General features: G+C 36.1%; 4 protein-coding genes across 4 annotated transcripts; 3 read left to right on the top strand and 1 right to left on the bottom strand.

The window, feature by feature from the left end:
* The first annotated feature begins 158 nt into the window (after positions 1 to 158).
* Positions 159 to 2,371, top strand: LOC121758172. Its single transcript, XM_042153605.1, has 5 exons — positions 159 to 310; positions 663 to 1,217; positions 1,331 to 1,556; positions 1,636 to 2,088; positions 2,177 to 2,371. Exons 2-5 carry the CDS (start codon positions 930 to 932, stop codon positions 2,179 to 2,181), a joined length of 972 nt encoding a protein of 323 aa, XP_042009539.1. The 5' UTR covers positions 159 to 310; positions 663 to 929; the 3' UTR covers positions 2,182 to 2,371.
* A 1,595-nt stretch (positions 2,372 to 3,966) lies between these two features.
* On the top strand, positions 3,967 to 5,099 carry LOC121758289. The gene is made up of 2 exons (XM_042153702.1): positions 3,967 to 4,386; positions 4,465 to 5,099. Exons 1-2 carry the CDS (start codon positions 4,051 to 4,053, stop codon positions 4,876 to 4,878), a joined length of 750 nt encoding a protein of 249 aa, XP_042009636.1. The 5' UTR covers positions 3,967 to 4,050; the 3' UTR covers positions 4,879 to 5,099.
* A 173-nt stretch (positions 5,100 to 5,272) lies between these two features.
* Positions 5,273 to 6,018, top strand: LOC121758323 (putative B3 domain-containing protein At5g66980). The gene is made up of 3 exons (XM_042153739.1): positions 5,273 to 5,396; positions 5,479 to 5,740; positions 5,823 to 6,018. The coding sequence occupies exons 1-3, from the start codon at positions 5,343 to 5,345 to the stop codon at positions 5,924 to 5,926; spliced, it is 420 nt and encodes a 139-aa protein (XP_042009673.1). The 5' UTR covers positions 5,273 to 5,342; the 3' UTR covers positions 5,927 to 6,018.
* Positions 6,019 to 7,459: 1,441 nt separating this feature from the next.
* LOC121757441 (uncharacterized protein At2g29880-like) lies at positions 7,460 to 8,695 on the bottom strand. The gene is made up of 3 exons (XM_042152989.1): positions 8,641 to 8,695; positions 8,188 to 8,540; positions 7,460 to 8,059 (listed from the first exon to the last, which is right to left on the bottom strand). Exons 1-3 carry the CDS (start codon positions 8,693 to 8,695, stop codon positions 7,460 to 7,462), a joined length of 1,008 nt encoding a protein of 335 aa, XP_042008923.1.
* Positions 8,696 to 20,255: the final 11,560 nt, after the last annotated feature.

The following is a 20,255-nucleotide window of genomic DNA, read 5'->3' as shown; positions in this document are numbered from 1 at the left end:
CTCTGTGGCCATTTAAAATATGCATGGCCCGCCCAGGCCCAAGAAACTATACCCGAATTTCACAGAAACCTTTTCCGCTTTTTCTTCTGCGATTATTTTATGCATTGGAGTATGTGTCAGGAAAGTGATCGTCATTGTCTAAATTAACCTTCCTAGAATTCAAAAATTTAGGGCTTTCACCAAAATTTGAGAGGAGAGTGGCGAACGGATTCACATTTGAATATCACTCCCTCCCGTCGACGAAACTCGGTGTGCCCAATCTTTGAATCAATAGACTCCTCTTCATTTTCCCTTCCAAAATCAAAAGTCGGTGAGTGTCTTCTTCACCATCACTTTTTCTGCGCATTTGGGCGATTATATCGTGAAGTTTGGGCGTAGTTTTTTCTGAGTAATTTCTGTGTAATTGTCAGTTTTCTTCAACCTCCTTGGTCCGGGTGGACTTGTTTTTTTGTTGATGCCGAAAAACTGCCAATCTCACAGAAATTGCGATTTCATAATTTGCTCTGTAACATAATACCCACTCCTGTGCTCGCAGAAATTGCGAGTTCATAATTTGCTGTGTAACGATTACACACAGACATGGCAGAAATTGCAATTTCATGATTTGGTTGGTGTTGTGTTTTGGTTTGAATTTCTGTCTATTTTCTGAGGTAAAATTTCAGCAGGAGATTACAATAGGTTCTGGAACAATGGCCAATGGGGGTTTGTCCAATGAAGCTCTCGTTTTGATGATTTTAGACATTATTCGAGTACATCGATTAAGGATTACTTGCTGCCTTCTAGCATATGGGCTACTAGGAGATGGAGAAGATTTGGCTGGTCGAAGGGTTAGGCGTAGGTTTTCTCATACATAACGCATTCCCACACAGGTGGATCGCCTCACGCGACTTTTGGGACTAAATGACCAGGAATGTATTGATAGTCTTCGAATGGATAGGAATTGCTTTGGCCGACTATGTATACTGCTACGTGAACGGGGTGGCTTAGTAGATGGAAAATACATTATGGTCGAAGAACAAGTTGCGATGTTTTTGTCAGTACTTGCCCATCACAAGAAAAATCGTGTGGTTCGATTTGAATTTTGGCGTTCCGCGCAAACTGTATCACATTATGTTCATGCTGTGCTCAAAGCTGTGATTATGTTGCATGAACTATTTTTGGCGAAGCCGGTACCAGTCGATGAGCACTGCCAGGACGCGAGGTGGAAGTGGTTTCCGGTGAGATATTCATTCAGACATTGTTATCCACATATTTTACTGTACAATTTGATTTTGTATAAGAATTGCATATCTTGTTTGATCTTGTGTATTTGGTTGCTGAGATGTTGTAGGGTTGCTTGGGAGCATTGGACGGGACATATATCAATGTATTAGTTGATAGCGAAGATAAACCACGCTTCCGGAGTTGGAAGGGCCAGATTGCAACAAATACAATGGCTGTTTGTACTCGGGACATGCGTTTTGTTTACGTTCTAGCCGGTTGGGAGGGATCTGCCGGAGACGCTAGGGTGTTACGTGACGCAGTGACACGTGAACATGGTTTAAAAGTACCTAGAGGTGAGTCAATTGTTTAGGGCATCTTCATGGTTTATCATTGGCTGAATTCGGTTTTATGTAAGCGAATTGTTTGCTTTAGGCCAATATTATTTATGCGACAACGGCTATGCAAATAGTGAAGGATTTCTTACCCCGTTCAAGGGCGTCCGCTACCATCTCAAAGAATGGGGCCCTCATGCGATGATGCCTCAGAATCCACGAGAAATGTACAACATGCGTCACACTAAAGCGAGAAATGTGATAGAGCGTGCGTTTGCCGTTGTGAAGATGAGATGGGGTATATTGCGAAGCGCGTCGTACTACCCAATTAACACACAAGTGGAGCTGATCCTATCTTGCTTTCTCCTTCACAACTTTATACGAGGCCAGATGACAGTGGATCCAATAGAGCTAGAGTTAGATGGTCATCACATCGGCATGGGTTTACAAGAGGAGGTGCCAGAGGAAAATGTTTACGTCGACACGATAGAGGCAACGCCGGCGTGGAATAATAAACGCGATCAACTAGCCGAAGCTATGTGGCTTCACGAAGATACTAAAGTGCAATGTTTCATCTATGCATGCGTACTTGTGTTAAGTCATCGTTGGTTTTCAACATGAACAATTTTGCTTCATTTCAGGTTGAGGCCAAGCTCCTTCTGATAAAACAGCTACGACAAATGGATTTCATTGTCGAAGCTAATGAAGACGATGTATTTGAATTTATGTTCATGTTGTAATTGAATTCGGATTATGCAATTGTTGTGGTTTGGTGTTCGTTTATCGACTTCTCTGAGATTGCAGCGTATTCGTAGGGGTGGGAAATTATACCGAAATACCGTAATACCGGACTTACCGTACCGGAAAATTACCGAAAATACCGATTTTTCGGTATACCGCAGTTTCAAAGTATCATTTTATCATTTGAAACTATCATTTTATCCCCTCAAACTATCATTTTATGATGCAAAAGTATCATTTTATCATCCAAAAAATCTAAAACTATCATTATTAAACAAAAGTATCATTTTATCATTTGAAACTATCATTTTATCCCCTCAAACTATCATTTTATGATGCAAAAGTATCATTTTATCATCCAAAAAATCTAAAACTATCATTATTAAACAAAAGTATCATTTTATCATTTGAAACTATCATTTTATCCCCTCAAACTATCATTTTATGATGCAAAAGTATCATTTTATCATCCAAAAAATCTACACTATCATTTTAAAACAAAAGTATCATTTTATCATTTGAAACTATCATTTTATCCCCTCAAACTATCATTTTATGATGCAAAAGTATCATTTTATCATCCAAAAAATCTAAAACTATCATTATTAAAACAAAAGTATCATTTTATCATTTGAAACTATCATTTTATCCCCTCAAACTATCATTTTATGATGCAAAAGTATCATTTTATCATCCAAAAAATCTAAAACTATCATTATTAAACAAACGTATCATTTTATCATTTGAAACTATTACTTTGATTAGTTGTCAAAATTTTGCCGATGGCCTAAACTAAACTATCACATTGGTGTTATGTAGAGAATGGTATCAATTTTATAATAATAGATCATCAAAATCTCCATAATACATGCCATAAACCACAGAGGGGAGAGCAATTATAGTCTTGGGAATAAAGTTCACATTTTTTCGTTTTATGGGATTAGGCAGCAGTAAATTTTGTTTTTATTTAAGCATCAAATTTTCAATTGGTTAAATTTAATCTAATGTACTTACACGCATATATTTTCAATCCAAACGTATAATTTAAATGGTGGAAAATGAGTAGTACTAATAAAGAAGACTTTGGCTTAATTTTTTCCTCTTTGAGGCATTTCATCGAACACTTGGTGTGCATATCGTAACAACACAAAATTCAGCACAACATCAGTGAGGGGTCCAGAAGCAACACCCGGTCGGGTGATTTTACACCAACAAAACACCCGGTCGGGTGAAATTCGTAAGGCATGAGGAGTCCAGAAGCATTTCACCCGGTCGGGCGATTTTTACAATTTTAATATTCGAATTGAACCAACGTGAGATAAGTGATACCAAATTTAGTGTAGGGGATTTTAAATTAATACTTCAATAAATATCAGACCCCATTAGAGTTTCCAGCTTCATTTATTGCATGTAGGTAGGGTGATTGTCACTTGCAGTTGGCATGATACACACAGCATTGAAAGATCATACTGTGGAATGTACCATACACGTCAATATTTATGGAGAAAAGCCACACGAAGACACAATTCGAGCATGGGTGAATCATATAGTAGCTGTGGATGAAGTGATATATCAGCCAAGATGTAACACCATATCCACATCGTTTCAATCGCACAAGATATCCTTTGTATATAGTCAATTTGACATTAATAACTTATTTAATATCTACTTCAAGTGTTGAATTATAGTAGGTGTCAATGCATTTGTCTATATAATGAATTCATCCAAGTAATAACGTCGAACCAGTGATAACCCATTTCAAAAGCAAGAGGCAATGGTTCTAAATATTCCACCACAAAACACCTTTCTCTACAAATCCAATTGGACTCATGCACTCGATGAAAGCTTACTCGAAAGCATCATTCGCTTGAAGCATGAACATGACATGGCCGGTACTGTCGTTCCCAAGCCCTTCTTCGACATTGTTGCTGCCGATATGGCCTACGATCTTGGGGTGACCATGCCGTGGGAAGCTCTATACGACCGACTGCAGTTCCTAGAGAGTCGATATTTGTCGTTCAAGGCTTTGGTGAAGGAGGATGGTGTAAGGTGGGACGAGCCAAACAACATCGTTGTGGCCACAGATGACACTTGGAAGACTATTCTGAAGGTAACGTTAACAATCAATTCCCCCCGATTCATTTCTTGTGTTCATATGGAAGTTCTAATATTTATCTGTTGTATGTAGAAAAACCAACTTGCTGGAGCATACTATCGCCAAGCCGAGCCAGCCTACTACCAACTATACAACATGTTTGGGCCGAAGGAGGAGATGCAAGTACAGGAGAACGAGGTCATAGTCATCTCAGACACCACTGTGCCATTGGTTGCAACCAATCCCGATGGCCCAGAGGTCGTGGCCGAGACCTCGGATACAGTCCTTTCACCTGTTTGGCCAAATGAGCTGAAATCACGTCGTAAACTTTTCGATGATGATCAAAGCAATGGAACTCGCGAGTCATCCAAAGGAAGGCAGACTATGCCTCCACCGCCGCGCCCACTGAAAATTCAACGCCGCCCTCCGCTGCCAAATGCTTCCCCATGCGACAGTTCTTGTGCCTCCTCAAGCCCAGGTGGTTGGTGGAAGAACATGAATAATTGACGTCTATCTGGAGTACCCTTGTCGGCACTTGAATTAGTAGTATCCCTAGTAGCGCTTCATCGTTACCAAAGATGGAGATAATTTCCTTTTGTATCGTATCAGCATGATTGTAGTAAGAACATGATGAGTGGGATGTAGATGCACTTGGCATGCAATCTCACGTTATAATATTAAAATTATGTTGGTTCAATATATTGTCACCCACTACCTCCTCCATTTTATATTCCTTTTTTACTACAAACAAATATCTTTCAATTTGCAACTGGTGTGTTTTTAATGAAGTTGGTGGAGCAAACCAACCCCAATTCAACGAATGACAACATTGGGAAGCCTAATAAATATACATACCTACCCAATCCGACTGAGGCTATAACTTGAAGCAAATAGCCATGAATAATTGACGTCTACCTTTCAATTAGCCAAACCTCTATACTTTTCTTCCATTTCCATCGCAATCCTTTTACATGGCGCCATATTTCTGCAGACTTTATTTCCCTGTGGATAGCATAAATTGTTTGGTAGATGATCATAGTCGCATGTGAAATGTGATTATCACTCTAATATTTGTTTAATTTCTTAGCTTGTTCATATGTTTTGCAGAAACTCCCCAACCGATTTGTTGCCGAACTGGAACAGCCTCTTCCTGCGAATTGTAGAATCGAAAATGAATTTGGTTGTGTAGCGTCGGTAGTGTCTGAAACGCGTGGGAATCTCCATCAATTCGCACGGGGCTGGTTCGAATGTGCAAGAAACAATGCTCTACGGCATGGGGACTTGCTAATATTCAAGTACGAGGGGAATGGATTGTTTACAATGCGACGATATTGGGCTGGAGCTCGGTTCCCTCCGTTACTCCATTCAGGTGAGTAATTTTCTACAAATTATTAGTTGTGTTATATGACTAAACATAGATAATGTTGATGTCGTTCATCCTAACCGTGCAGAAGCAATGGAGTTTGAACCATCCGATGCAGAGAATGATGGAAATTCCGCTAGAGCGCGTGCGTCGGCAGCATTAACGACGGGGTCTTACAATTACCTTTATTAGTCATCTATAACTCATCGTTTGCTGTTAATGTAGCGACTGTATGTTAAACCTAATATTTAAATGAGGGAAATGAAGAAATTATCATGAAGAAATCTTTAACAGCATGAAAATAAATCAAGACCATCTATTTAATCAAATTACCAGCATAGGTTGGGTTTTAATTACGATTGTGAAGTTAAAAATCTTCTACCTAATCTCATCCATACATGTATTTTTTGTAAATAAATAGTAATTTAGAGGCAACTTGTGAAAAGGTAGCCATCCTCTGTATAATTCTGGAAATAATAACACAAATTTACCTACTGATATTGAAGCATTGGATAAATGGGATTACAAATAGCACAAACAGAACAGAAAACATAACAAAAAAATCTGATAATATCATATAAAATCGTTTCACATTATTCAGCCAATTAGATAAAAATGATAAATTAGACAATAACAACATTTTCATAATTACATACCTTAAAATGCAAAAGGTGATAATGTATAATGCAGAGAACCGATGCTTCACGAAACAGCTCATAGAGAGCATATTTATTTGTGGCTAAATAAATCCAAAGCCAAAAGTATCATTTTATCAACTCAGAGTATCATTCTATCCGGCAAAACTATCATTGTATGCAGTAAACATAACATATATAAGCCAAAAGTATCATTACACTTTATAAAATGCTTTGTTATTAACACACGTTTTTGTTAAATATTGACATAGAAAAGGATTTTGTCTAATGCAAAAGTAGATAGTGAAACATAATACAGAAGCGTCGGATTGAAAAAAATTCGGACCCTTCTCCAAAAAATGTTATTTTTTCTCCAAGGTTTCTCCTATGTTGTATCCAAAGCGATGGCGTCTGATTCAATGTAATCATTGCCTATCAAGACAATGTCCAAATTATTTTATCTTACCACCGTTTTCTTCGGCTTTGAAATAGCTTTGCGTGGGTACCTTGAACGACTCAATCGGATCTCGGATGAAGAAGTTATGGCCATTTGATGACGGCCGCGCGGACTAGTCCGAGCCCTGCGAAAACTGCCGAATTTTTGTTATGGTTTTCATTGAGGCAGATTCCAGCCGGAAGAAGAGAGAGGAAAAGATATGAAGAGAGGAGGAAGAATAGAAAGAAGAAATTCCGGCCAACATTCCGACGAACCATCTCCAAATCTCAATCCCACTCAAATAGAGCATGCTTCCTATGGTTTTCATTGTGATATTTACCATGTTTTAGATTCTATCACTTTACATGCCTCTATCGTTAATTTTAACAACTTGTGAATTGAATTTAAGACTCGGGAATTATACATCAATATGCATTTCCATAACACAGGCCCCAAATATCATGCACATTACAAAAAAACAAATGAGGGGTCTTTACCTACTAAGACCGAGAGTTTGCCCCAAAATATACAACCACAATAGTGCATCAAAACTAATCGTCTGCATAATAGAGTTTGGCGACATTAATATATAAAAGCACCAAAGACAGATGTAGAGCCCGTCTACACGGTGCGCAAAACACAGATGTGTTGCATTCAATAGTGGCCGTGCTTCTCCAGCACACGCATCACGTATGTAAGACGCGATGTCTCCGGAAGACGCATGAACAACTCAACACGCTCCACCTTATCGATGATGATCTCGGAGGCATCAATTTGCTGCACAAGCGTCAGATCCGGTACACCACTCAGTATGTCGATAACTTCCTTACGTGCTTCGCTAAGATCGAACTCAAACCCAATCCGATTGGTCAGTTTGTCAAGCCGGTCATTGGTATCATCTTGCATCCGTCCAAGCATCTCAATCAAACCCACAGGAGGGCTAGAGGCATTCCTTTTTGATCCAGATTTTTTAGTTTGTAGTGAATGATCTATGCTCTGGCCGGTGCTTTCATCCGGGTTGGCCATGGGCCTCTGTTGAGGGCTCGGGTTGGCTGCTGAATATTCACCCGATTCAACAGGGGATCCCAGCCGGACATCTTGTTGAGAGGATGGTGTTCGCCCTGCATAATTGTCATGTGCATCGAACGTGTCTTTTGCAACGGTCCCAACAGCACGATCTTTTCCAAACAGCACCTTCCAATCATCCCATAGATGCCATGACCTGTGTCGCATACCGCGTGCGTTGGCATCACACTGTACAGAAAAAAACATAAAACAACCAATCGTGTAGTTATAGTCTCATGTAAAAAATCAATTACCAACAATACAAAACACAGAGTCAATAGTAATTCATGAACTGTACATAGTTTGACATGTCCAACCTTAACAATCTGCTCCCATTGGTCATCGTCACAATCAATTTTGAAATCTCTGTTCATGTTGAAACCCACACCACTTCGTGCAAGTATCGCACTCAGAGACGAGTAGCTCTTCTTCCACTGGCTAATCTTCGAATTGATATGAGGAGCAACCCTCAAGCCGCATCCTGGGAACTCCCGATTCAGAGCCTCTTCAATCCGCTGCAGATATCCCCCGCGAAACCCATTGTCACTTTTCCAGCCATGTGTGACAAGATCCTTCAGAATAGACACAAGTATTTCCTCTTCGCGAGCTGTCCAACTTCTTCTTGTGCGATCAACCCGGGGCCTTGGACCACGCCCTAGGCCACTGCCGCCTGAGTATGAGAATGTGTATTTATTACTACAAATCCGTTGAACACATCAAAACAATTGTATTTACCATAAAATACTTCCAACGATGTTAAGTTTACTGACCTTGCGAACCTATGTTCGTCTCGACGGAGTTCATTGGGTGGTAGTTGTCGGTCATGGTTCAAGCTACTGAAAAGAATAACACACAGACAAACGTTTTTTGAAGCCTATATGTAAAATCACAATGAGATTAAAAAGCAGCAAACTAATTGCACATCGAAGCTGATAATCCCAGAAAACAACAATATTGGCCCCAATATGAATTTAAATATGGAAACACAAGCAAAAAGTTAATTTCGAAAACTTTTTGTTGTCGAAGCTGCTTCATGCCTCTATCGTATACCATTTGGACCAACAATAGTTTAATCGTCTACGCAATACTTTATTCGAATCTGTTGTAAGCATAATCAAACCCGGTTAGATCTATTGGTCCACATGGTATGTCGAAAACTTTAACATCATAACCAAACGATTAAACTATTGCGTAGACCATAAGGCCGGAAATACGCTTCGATCTATGTCAAAAACAGATAGTAATTGAAAACATAATCAAATCCACTACAAATAAAAAGCAGTTAATTACTAAATAGTTGCTTACTTGGAGATTTTCTTCTTCAACTGAGTTGTTATCAACTAGAAGGCTTTTAGCGACAGAGTTATTGCTGAGGCGGGAAAAGGTGGGCCGGAGAGCAAATGTTTTTAGATGAGCTGATAAATGCATCTTCCAATTTAGGGTTTCAGCAGGGACACGAGATGTAAATAAAATTCAAATTGAGGGTAAAAATGTCATACCTTGAATGAATCTATAGGAGTATGGTCTGCGTATCAAATGGCTGAAAAAAAAATGGGCCCAAACACCACCTATCAAACGTAATACATTGGGAATAATTTTTGCATTTTCTTGGTCAAACACTGCATCTTTTTTATGCGGGCCACGAATACTATCAGCCTATCAAACACGCCCTAAATTAAGTACTAACTCTTCTGTGTAAATCACACGTGATAAATTTCTATACATTGATGGGAAAAAATTGTTTTTTTTTTCATTTAATTAGAGTTGCGATAGCCATGAGCATCAATATCTATGCTCTTAGGCAAGAGCATGGCCTAAACCCACTTTTATTAATTTTTTACTACATACTCTTCTCCAAGAGCACAACATCTACATCAAAGCTCTTCCACAAGTACATGCTCAAGGATCTCACCATTCCATTATTTAATTTAAATACTTCACTTGCTAAAAATATATTAAAATATAAAAATTACTTAATTAAATCCTAAAAAAAAATTACATAATTAAAATCCTAAAAAATAAAAAATACATGATTAAAAGTGGAGAGAAAACAGATATAATTTATTGAGAAGTGGGAAAATATTTTTTTATTTAAAAAAGATTTTTTAAATTAAATTTGAATTTAAAAAAAATTAAAAATGCCAACGGCTTTGTCGTTGGTCAATCCCGTCGCGCCACGTCAGCCTGCTCAGCTGCACGGACGTACTTGATGTATCAAGCAAAGCCGTGTCAGCGACAAGTGCACAGTGGCGGACAAGGGAGTGTCGTGCCAGCGGCACGGACGCCGTCCTCCGCATCGAGCACCGATGCGGATGCTCTAAGAATTTCATAAATATGGATAAAATCATAAATTTGTGCAGTGCGGATATAGGATCAGTATAAATATTTATTTGAAGTATAAATGCAATTGATTACGCCGTTATAGATACATACCTTTTGATTGATCACGATTCACGTAGTATAAGGAAGATTGGATAATAGAATTTAAATTTTTTAGTAATTATAGTTTATTTTGTTGTTATGAACAAGAACTATGAATAATACAGTTATTTAATTAAACCATTTTTAGATGATATATAAATTGAAAAATGTTTTGGAGACAAATGTCTAAGACATAATGAGGTTAAAGTGGTTATTTTAGATTGTTTTATATTTTTATTTAAATAAATATTTTGTACATATACCATACTACCCTTGTGCATATAAAAACATTTTTTTTTATTTAAGAATTACTTGCTTAGGAAAGTTGTGTGTATTTATATGGATGGCTTGATTTAAGCAAATTATATTCAAACTGTATGAAGTGTATTAAATACTCCAATGATGCTAAGTCACGATGTTTTTAAAACATAATTTTATATAATGAATTTAAACTTTATTTAAATAATACATTATAAAATTATATTTTTTAAATTCTAAACTTATAGGTACTAAATAGATTTAACACTCAATTTTAATTTTATCATTACAAAACATTATTGAATCTATAATTTATATGTATAAAATTAATAAATCAATTTAATTGCTTGAGTTCTTAGAGCATCAAAATTAAGATTTGAAATTTTTACATGTTTTAATTTATTAATGGACAAAATGTTAGGGAACAACAATTTAAATTTGTATACTAGAATTAAATTGTTAGATGGTGTCAAAATAATTTAATTAAGTAATAATTTCTATAGCTAAAATAATTTAGCTATAGAAATTTAATAGTCATATTTCACAATTACAAATTTTCATTTTTCATACACAACCCTTTCTTTCATGAGATCATAACAAGTAAAAAAATAAGTATCTATACATACATCTATTTACTACTAGTATTTTAAAATTTAGAATTTTAAACATTATTAATAACAAAAAAAAATAATTGGACGTGAATGACTATTACTATTTCGTTGGACGATAACACTAAGAAACTAAGTATATATATGCATGTAGTCATTTTTATGATTCAGAATTTAAATAATAATTTAATACTAATAAAATAATTTGATGAGAATGACTATTACTATTTCGTTATACTAATCTTTTACAATTTAGAACTTTAACGATTATTTAATAACAAAATACTTGGATGCGAATGAAAATTCCTATTTCGCTGGGTAATAACACTAAGAAATTTAGTATATATACACATGTAGTCGTTTTATGACTTCAAATTTTAATAATTACTAATAAAACCATTTGATGCAAATGACTATTATCATTTCACTAGATGATAACAAGTAGAAATTAAGTATATAACATGTTTATACTAGTACTATTTTACAATTTAGAATTTTACACATTATTTATAGGAAAAAAATAGTTGTATGTGAATGACTATTATTATTTCGTTGACGACAACACTAAGAAATTAAGTATGTATATGCATGTAATCATTTTTACGATTCGGAATTTTAATAATTATTTAATACTAATAAAATAATTTGATGAGAATGACTATTACTATTTCGATGGATGATAACAATTAGAAATTAAGTGCATATACACATGTAATTATTTTTATGACTTAGAATTTTAATAATTATTTAATACTAATAAAATAATTTGATGTGAATGACTATTACTATTTCGTTGGACGATAACACTAAGAAATTAAGTATGTATATGCATGTAGTCATTTTAATGACTTAGAATTTTAAAATATTTAATATTACTAATAAAATAATTTGATGAGAATGACGATTACTATTTCGTTGGACGATAACACTAAGAAATTAAGTATGTATATGCATGTAGTCATTTTTATGACTTAGAATTTTAACAATTATTTAATATTACTAATAAAATAATTTGATGAGAATGACTATTACTATTTCGTTGGACGATAACACTAAGAAAATAAGTATGTATATGCATGTAGTCATTTTTATGACTTAGAATTTTAACAATTATTTAATACTAATAAAATAATTTGATGCAAATGACTATTACTACTATTTAGTTGGACGATAACACTAAGAAATTGAGTATCTATATGCATGTACTCATTTTTAAAACTTTAAATTTTAATAATTATTTCATACTACTAATAACATAATTTGATGTGAGTACTATTACTGTTTCGTTGGATGATAACACTTAGAAATTAAGTATATATATACACGTAGCCATTTTTATGACTTATAATTTTAATAATTTTTTAATACTAATAAATAATTTGATGCTAACTATTACTATTTCGTTGGATGATAACAATTAAAAATTAAATATATATACATACGTATATATATTTTACATTCTAGAACCTTATTGATTATTTAATAATAAAATAATTGAATGCGAATGAATATTTTTATTTCGTTGGATGATAGTATTTAGAAATTAAGTACTCCTATATGACTATTAGATGTCAAATGTTTTTATATATTGCAAAATTAGTGCATTGATTTGAAAAGTTCACATCTTTAGAATAATAGTGAATTAATTTGACAAGATTGGTGCATTAGTTTGAAAACTTTACATCTTACCATCCTAAAATGGTGAATAAAATTAGTGCATTAGTTTAAAATAAGGGTATATTAGTCAATAGTATAATTTGGCTTATGGTAAAGTGACATGGGGTATTATAGCATGGAGACATTATGTCTCTAAATCACTGCTCATATAAATTTATACCTCTAACAATGTTTCTTATAATAAGGGAAGGGTAAAAGAACAGCTAATAAAATAATTAGGTTTGTTTGGTAGGGAGCGTGAGGTAAAAGGTTGATATATTATAATACATGTGTGTATGATCCATTCAATTATGTATTTAATAAAAAGTAATTCATTGCTAAATATTGTATTAAACTAAATACAATTGATATTTTTATATTACAAGCGTATAGCATCTAAGATGGATATGTAGAATCACAGAAATCCATTAGTATTTTCATGCTTCTATTTTATACCTATTAAAATTTACGTATTTTAATAAAATAAAATATTAAAATGTCATATTAGTAAGGCAAAACACATCTTTAAGTCCTTGTACTTTGATTGTTTATTTCAATAGATTATTGTACAAATTTTCTGTTGTAGTAAGTCCTTGTACTTTTATATTCGATATTTTTCAATCCTTATTTAACGAAGTCGTTAACTTTTCCGTTATAAAATAACACATCATATATTAATTATTTAAATATATTCCACCTAATATCCTAATTGGAAAATATCAGCATAACATAAATATAAAAAAGAAGACAAAAACAAAAAAAGTTAAAAATAAAACCTAAAATGGGCACAAAGACGAAGAAATTTGTTGATTGATTATAAGAGTCGGAACTCATTAAAGAAGAGTGATATATGCTTAGGTTATTTAATTAAAGTTTGAATATTAATTAATTTACTATTTGGTTCAAATAATATAAATCCGTGAAATTTTTTTAAAGTTTTGGAATTTTTGAGGTTTTATTTTTGTTTTTGTTTTTATCTTTTTTTTAATATTTATGTTATGTTACATTTTCCAATTATGATGTTAGGTGGAATATATTTAAATAATTAATATATGATGTGTTATTTTATAACGGAAAAGTTAACGGTTCCGTTAAATAAGGATTGAAATATATCGAATATAAAAGTACAAGGACTTATTAAAATGGAAAAATTGTACAATGATCTATTGAAATAAATAATTAAAGTATAAGGACTTAAGGATGTGTTTTGCCTATTAGTAATTTTTATCCGTGATGTTATCAGATTTAAAACTTAGGGTCATACTAAAACTTAAGTTGTCTCCAACTCTAACCATCCCAAAAATTAATTAGTTAATTAATCGTCTCGTTTTGGTATAGTCGTTGGAATTAAAGCTATATCTATATTATTTAAAGTTTCACAACATTAATAATGCCGTATAAAATTTCGTGCGTCATTTGGATAAGTTTGAATTCAAACTTATAGCCCAACAAACTAGTATTGGAATTACAAATCAAATATACCTCCATCTCTTTCTCAAAAATAGATCATAATTTATAATGATTTTCCACAAAGTGGTGACGAAACGTATAACTTGTACAAATCTTTCCATTTTCCAAGTCGATACGATTTATTCGTTCATAAAACTATTTACTTGATCACATATTTTTTTTTAAGAATCCATCTTTATTTTATATGCATATATGCTATAATTTTATAAAAAATGAACGACGGTGCAACGCAATTTGAAGTGATCTTGGTTGATTCCTCATTAGTGCTCAAAGGGTTAGTAATAGGTAGGGATGACAGGATTTGAACCTGTGACATTTTGTATCCAAAACAAACACTAATGTCCATCATTCCATCCGTCCACAAAAAATAGTCTCATTTGTGAACAGTACATGTTTTAATGAAAAAATTGGTAAAATAAAAGAGAATGAGAAAAAACCTAATAAAGTAATATAGATGTGGATAAGTGAAGTAAGAGACAGATGAGAATAAGTGAAGGTGGGTAAAATAAGAGACTCTCATTTTTAGAAATGATACTATTTTATGTGGATATTGAAAATGACCAAGACTATTTTTTTATAGACGGGGATGGGGGGAGTATCATTCTCCAATTTAGACGAGTGCCACTTATTCATCCACTATTATACTGTAACAATTCATTTTTGGGGAGCCATCTTATTCATGAAAGGATATTAGAAATTTCATATTCTAATTATAAAAAAAAATTCAAACTTCGCATAAATATCTCAAACTTTATTATAAACAAAAGTTACAAAACCCTGCGATCAAGATTCAGTTAAACCTCATGATCTGACAATTAATCTTTAATTGATCATTTTATATTAATATCAAATCTCATGTAGTATATATTTAAATTACAATATTTATTTATAAAAATTCTGAAAGCTACAATGCTGAAATAGCAGAAAATACGATTAGATCTTAATATTTAAGTGCATGACTAAAAATAGAAAAACTATCCAATCGACTATGCGTCCAAATTGTTCGACTAAGGTTAACCATAACCTTTACTCAATCAAACCCTAATCAACTTTTTTATAAAATATTCATTTCTTACTTATATACATAGCTATTATAACCCCAACCAATCTGATAAAATATTTTCCACATCATATATTTTTTATAAATAAATAATTTCTAACAAAAAGAGTTAATGTAGCATTTTTAATTTACATTTATTTTTAATCTTCAAAATTTTGTTCACATATACCTATCAGGCTATCACATAGGGTTATGGATGGGAGTGGTCTACTGTTTTCCCTTAAAGCATCCACAATAGCGCCTAGCGCACTGCCTAGCCGAGGGCCGGCGCTAGGCGGTCTATTGCAGCCCAGCGATTTTCGCGAAAAAAAACCGCCTAGCGCTCGGCGGTTCCGTGGCGCTAGGCGATCCGCTAGGCTCTATTGCAGCGTCCGGATCGCCTAGCGCACCACCTAGCGCGAATTTTTAATTTTTTTTATTTCCGAAACACTATATATACGCGACTTGCCCGTCATTTTCATGCACAACATGATTGTCGAAGATGAAGGTGGACAACTGACTGATTGGGCCAAGGATGATAATGAAGCCGGTCCAAGCCACGGCGTGGCCGCCCCCAACGTACGGAGTGGGGTACCTCACGATGAAGACGGCCGCCTCCAAGCACATGCCGACATGCGCCAAACGGAGGCTCATATTCGACTCCAAAAGGATTTAATTGAAGAGTTATGGGCGCGGAGGACTGCACTGCAGTAGTTTTTTTTGTTAATTATGTAATTTTTTTAATTAATGTACTTTTTAAATTTTAATAATATTATTGAATTTTCTCGTATATGTATCATAAATTAAATTGCGTATTTTGTGTGATTGTTAATTATTTATTTTATATAATTTTGAGTGATGTGGCTATTGATGTGGCTGAGCTATTTATGATGTGGCTAGGCTATGACTAGGCTATTTATGATGTGACAGGAGGATTTTTAGTGTTGATGATGTGGCAGGAGGAGTTTGTGGCTAAGCTATGGCTGGGCTATTGCTGGGCTATTTCTATTGTGGATGGCCTTAGCATTAGGTTTCAAGCATCTTTCAATTTATTTGTTTGTGAACAAGTTAATGATTTCTCCTCCCCCGAGGGTGCACTACTTGTCATCATCAAAGCCTTCGACTTTTAATAGTCCATGGAACGACTATCACTCAGTTAGTTGACATTGACATGGGTCTGAGAAATTCATTCTTTTAAGTCCTAATTAATTTACTAATTCGGTAGTATCGGTGAACTTCAGGTAGCGTTGAATAATTTGACATAACTCTTTTCGATGATCATGTCAACGACATTGTTACATCGTACATTCTCAAATTAAATTCATGATATAGCCACTGGACTTGAAGATATCACTTTTCACATACGACTCCAATGCTTATGAAGATGGTCGTAATTCTCGAGTATCCATGCACGTTTCATGTTGTTATTCTGTCATTCAATTGTAGAAAACTTTGACCATTAATGTTCATTAATTCTCTTTAATAAGCGGGTCTTTGGATATGTCGAAGAAGAAACGTGCCACTACTTTCGTCTACTATTGATACCATCAATGAAGCAATTCGCTTGTTGACACTCAAAGGAAATGCTTCCACGCCATCGACGACGTTGGTGTGGATCACAAGAGGCCGATTGACCACTCATTTGAGCATGCAGTTGAAATAGATTGAGAAATTCCCCGCCGTCGAAATTCTTTTGCTGACAAAACTGTGTGAAACCTTGTCAATTTGAGTCAGATTTGAAGGGTTGAAGATTTAATTTTATATTCATTGGCTTTAATTTTTAACAAAATTTTGAACTAGTATTAATGGCTTAATGCAGTGTGAATGTGTGATGAATTGGAGGAGAAAAAATCACAGGCGGTTAGAGATTTTTTATACTACTATTGAATTTATTATTAAAACAAATATTTTATAAATAAATATTAGTAGCAGTAATACCAGTGTTTTAAAAATCGGATCAAACCGGTCAGTTTGACCAGTTCGGCCGTGAACCGGAGACCTGTCCGGTCCGATTCACCCTATAAAACCAGTTGACAGTTCGATCATTTTGAACCGGAATAACCGGACGGTTCAACCGGAAATCGGGAACCGGTCTGACCACTTCAATATATTTTTAATCTATTTTCATTTCTCACTCTATTTGTTCTCTCTGAAAACAACGTCGATCTTCTCCACCGCCACCCAACACATGCTTCGACTAGCACCCCTCCCTTCTAGATCAGTCGTACAAAGGCGGAGACAGTGGCTGGCGTCATCTTTTGAGGTATTGCTCAAGTAAAATGGATGGAGAAATTTAGGGATTTGTGATTTTGAAATAGAATTGGGGGAAAAGATGGATGAGTGACTGAGGGAGACAAGCAACATCAGGGAGTTGTGGCTGATTCTATGGTCTCCGACTAGCATCAATAGCCGCGGTGAATCGGTGATGGCATGGGGAGGAGAGAAACTAACTCAGAGTATGAATTACGAAAAAGAAAAGGGTCTGCAGAGTAAGAGCATCAACAATGGCAGACGTCCAAGCGGAATTCCCACTGGCGTGCGAGAATTCCGTGGTGGACGTCTGCCATTGTGCGTCCCTTCCACGGATACGGAATTCCGCGAAGGAATTCACAGTTCCGCGGCATTCCGCGGAATTCCGCGGGGAAATCCGTGCGGACGTCCGCCATTGCGTTGACGTCCGCGGAATTCCCGTTTAATGCATTAAATGTTTTTTTTTCGGTTCCTATATATACTTCCGATTGAACTTCATTCCATTCGCACCACTTGTATTAACAAGTTTCTCTCTCTCTAAATTTCTTTTTTTATATCCGTAATGGCCAGTAGCGATAGTGGTAGTGGTAGTGGTAGTGGTGGGCGTTATGAACACATGATGCAGATGATACACGCACGTGTGCGGGAGTCCGCGGAGAGGGAGGAACAAGCGGCCTCGACGCCAGCGGTGCCTCGACCCATCCATCGTCGCACTATAGTGCCCCGAGATCACCTCGCTGCCCACAGGCGGTTGTACGAGGATTACTTTGCGCCGGAGCCACGGTTTGGGGAGAACCTATTCAGGCGACGGTTTAGGATGCATCAGCCGCTCTTTATGCGTATCGTGGGCGCTTTGGAGGATCGATACGGGTATTTTAGGGTGCGGGAGGATGCAACTGGTAAACCCGGCCACACGGCGATTCAGAAGTGCACTGTCGCAATTAGGCAGTTGGCATACGGAGGTTCGACCGACATGTGCGACGAGTAGGGGTGTACATTCGGGTTTCAGTTCGGTTTTTTGCCAAAACCGAAAAACCGAATTTAGTTCAAAATCCAAACCGAACCGAACCCAAAAAACCGAAAAACCGAAACCAAAAAACCGAAAACCGAACTTAAAAAACCGAAAAACCCGAACAAAACCGAAAAACCCGAAAAAACCCGAAAAACTTGAAAAAAATAAATATAATATAAATATATATTTATATATGTGTATTTTATTTTATTTTATATATACTAATAGAATATTTATATATAATATAAAATTAATAATACATATAATATATATTATATTGTAGAATATATTAAAAGAATATATATATTATATATAATACTCCCTCCGTCCCGGGCTACTCGACCCTTTCCTTTTCGGCACGGAGATTGAGGAATGAGTGTATAGGAAAGTAAAAAATGACGGCTGTAGGTGCAATTTTTTACTAAAAATGGAAAGAGTGCAAGTAACTTGGGACGCCCAAAAAGGAAATAAGTGCGAGTAGTGCGGGACGGAGGGAGTATAATATATTAAATTAATAGAATATATATATAATTCGGTTTTTCAGTTTTTCGGTTTTTTTTTCTCCCGAACCGAACCGAACCGAACCGAAAAACCGAATTTTTTTTATTTTTAAAACCGAACCGAACCGAAAAACCGAACCGAATTTCAAAATTTCGGTTTGGTTCGGTTCGGATATTCGGTTTCCGGTTTTTTTGCTCACCTCTAGCGACGAGTACCTCCACATCGGCGAGACGACTGCGCGCGACTCCCTGAAGTATTTTTGTCACGGCGTTAGAGAGATATTCGGGGATAGGTATCTTCGTAAGCCTACCCCCGAAGATTGTCAGGCTCTGCTGGATATGCACGGGAATCAGCACGGGTTTCCGGGGATGTTAGGCAGCATAAATTGTATGCACTAGGAATGGAAGAATTGCCCCGCTGCTTGGAAATGGATGTACACTACTGGTTTCAAGGCCAAGAACCCCACGATGATCCTTGAAGCGGTAGCTGACTATCGGCTGTGGATTTGACATGCCTATTTTGGAGTAGCCGGGTCGAACAACGACATCAACGTCCCCCAGTCGTCGCTCCTTTTCAACGACCAGTGCATGGGCGTTGGCTCGACCGTCAACTTCATCGCCAACGGCAACCAGCACTACATGGGCTATTATTTGGCGGATGAGATATACCCTATGTGGCCCGTCTTTGTGAAGACGATCAGGTGCCCAACAGATGAAAAGAAGATATATTTTACGGGTCGCCAGAAGGCAACGCGCAGGGATGTGGAGCGGGCATTCGGGGTGCTACAGGCTCGATGGGCGGCAGTGAAGGGTCCCGCACGGCTGTGGTATGTTGACAGCATCGCCGACATCATGTACGCATGTATTATCATGCACAACATGATTGCCGAAGATGAAGGTCCAGCACTGACTGATTGGACCAACGATGATGCGGATGCTGCGGGTCCAAGCCACGGCGTGGCCACTAGCAATGTCCGCATGGGGATACCCCACGACGATGTCGATCGAGTTCGTGCATTCGCCGACATGCGCCAAAAACAAGCTCATGTTCGACTTCAGAACGATATTATTGAAGAAGTATGGCAGCGGAGGGGTCGTCGTTGATGTGGGGGTGAGCATTATTGAAATGTATTTTTTAATTTGGTGAAATGTACTTTTTTTTCTTTTTTAT

The sequence above is a fragment of the Salvia splendens genome, chromosome 12 (genome assembly GCF_004379255.2).
Source record: "Salvia splendens isolate huo1 chromosome 12, SspV2, whole genome shotgun sequence".
Taxonomy (NCBI): Eukaryota; Viridiplantae; Streptophyta; class Magnoliopsida; order Lamiales; family Lamiaceae; genus Salvia; species Salvia splendens.
This window is presented reverse-complemented; position numbering and strand designations above follow the sequence as displayed.

Excerpts from the sequence above, each read along its gene's own strand:
- LOC121758172 (XM_042153605.1), top strand. The coding sequence starts at position 930 with ATGGATAGGAATTGCTTTGGCCGACTATGTATACTGCTACGTGAACGG. Across the intron at positions 1,218-1,330 it reads CGAGGTGGAAGTGGTTTCCG|GGTTGCTTGGGAGCATTGGA; the intron begins GTGAGATATTCA and ends GAGATGTTGTAG. Across the intron at positions 1,557-1,635 it reads TGGTTTAAAAGTACCTAGAG|GCCAATATTATTTATGCGAC; the intron begins GTGAGTCAATTG and ends TGTTTGCTTTAG.
- LOC121758289 (XM_042153702.1), top strand. The coding sequence starts at position 4,051 with ATGGTTCTAAATATTCCACCACAAAACACCTTTCTCTACAAATCCAAT. Across the intron at positions 4,387-4,464 it reads CTTGGAAGACTATTCTGAAG|AAAAACCAACTTGCTGGAGC; the intron begins GTAACGTTAACA and ends TGTTGTATGTAG.
- LOC121758323 (XM_042153739.1), top strand. The coding sequence starts at position 5,343 with ATGGCGCCATATTTCTGCAGACTTTATTTCCCTGTGGATAGCATAAAT. Across the intron at positions 5,397-5,478 it reads TGGATAGCATAAATTGTTTG|AAACTCCCCAACCGATTTGT; the intron begins GTAGATGATCAT and ends TATGTTTTGCAG. Across the intron at positions 5,741-5,822 it reads CCCTCCGTTACTCCATTCAG|AAGCAATGGAGTTTGAACCA; the intron begins GTGAGTAATTTT and ends CTAACCGTGCAG.
- LOC121757441 (XM_042152989.1), bottom strand. The coding sequence starts at position 8,695 with ATGACCGACAACTACCACCCAATGAACTCCGTCGAGACGAACATAGGT. Across the intron at positions 8,541-8,640 it reads GACGAACATAGGTTCGCAAG|GCGGCAGTGGCCTAGGGCGT; the intron begins GTCAGTAAACTT and ends TCTCATACTCAG. Across the intron at positions 8,060-8,187 it reads AATGGGAGCAGATTGTTAAG|TGTGATGCCAACGCACGCGG; the intron begins GTTGGACATGTC and ends TTTTCTGTACAG.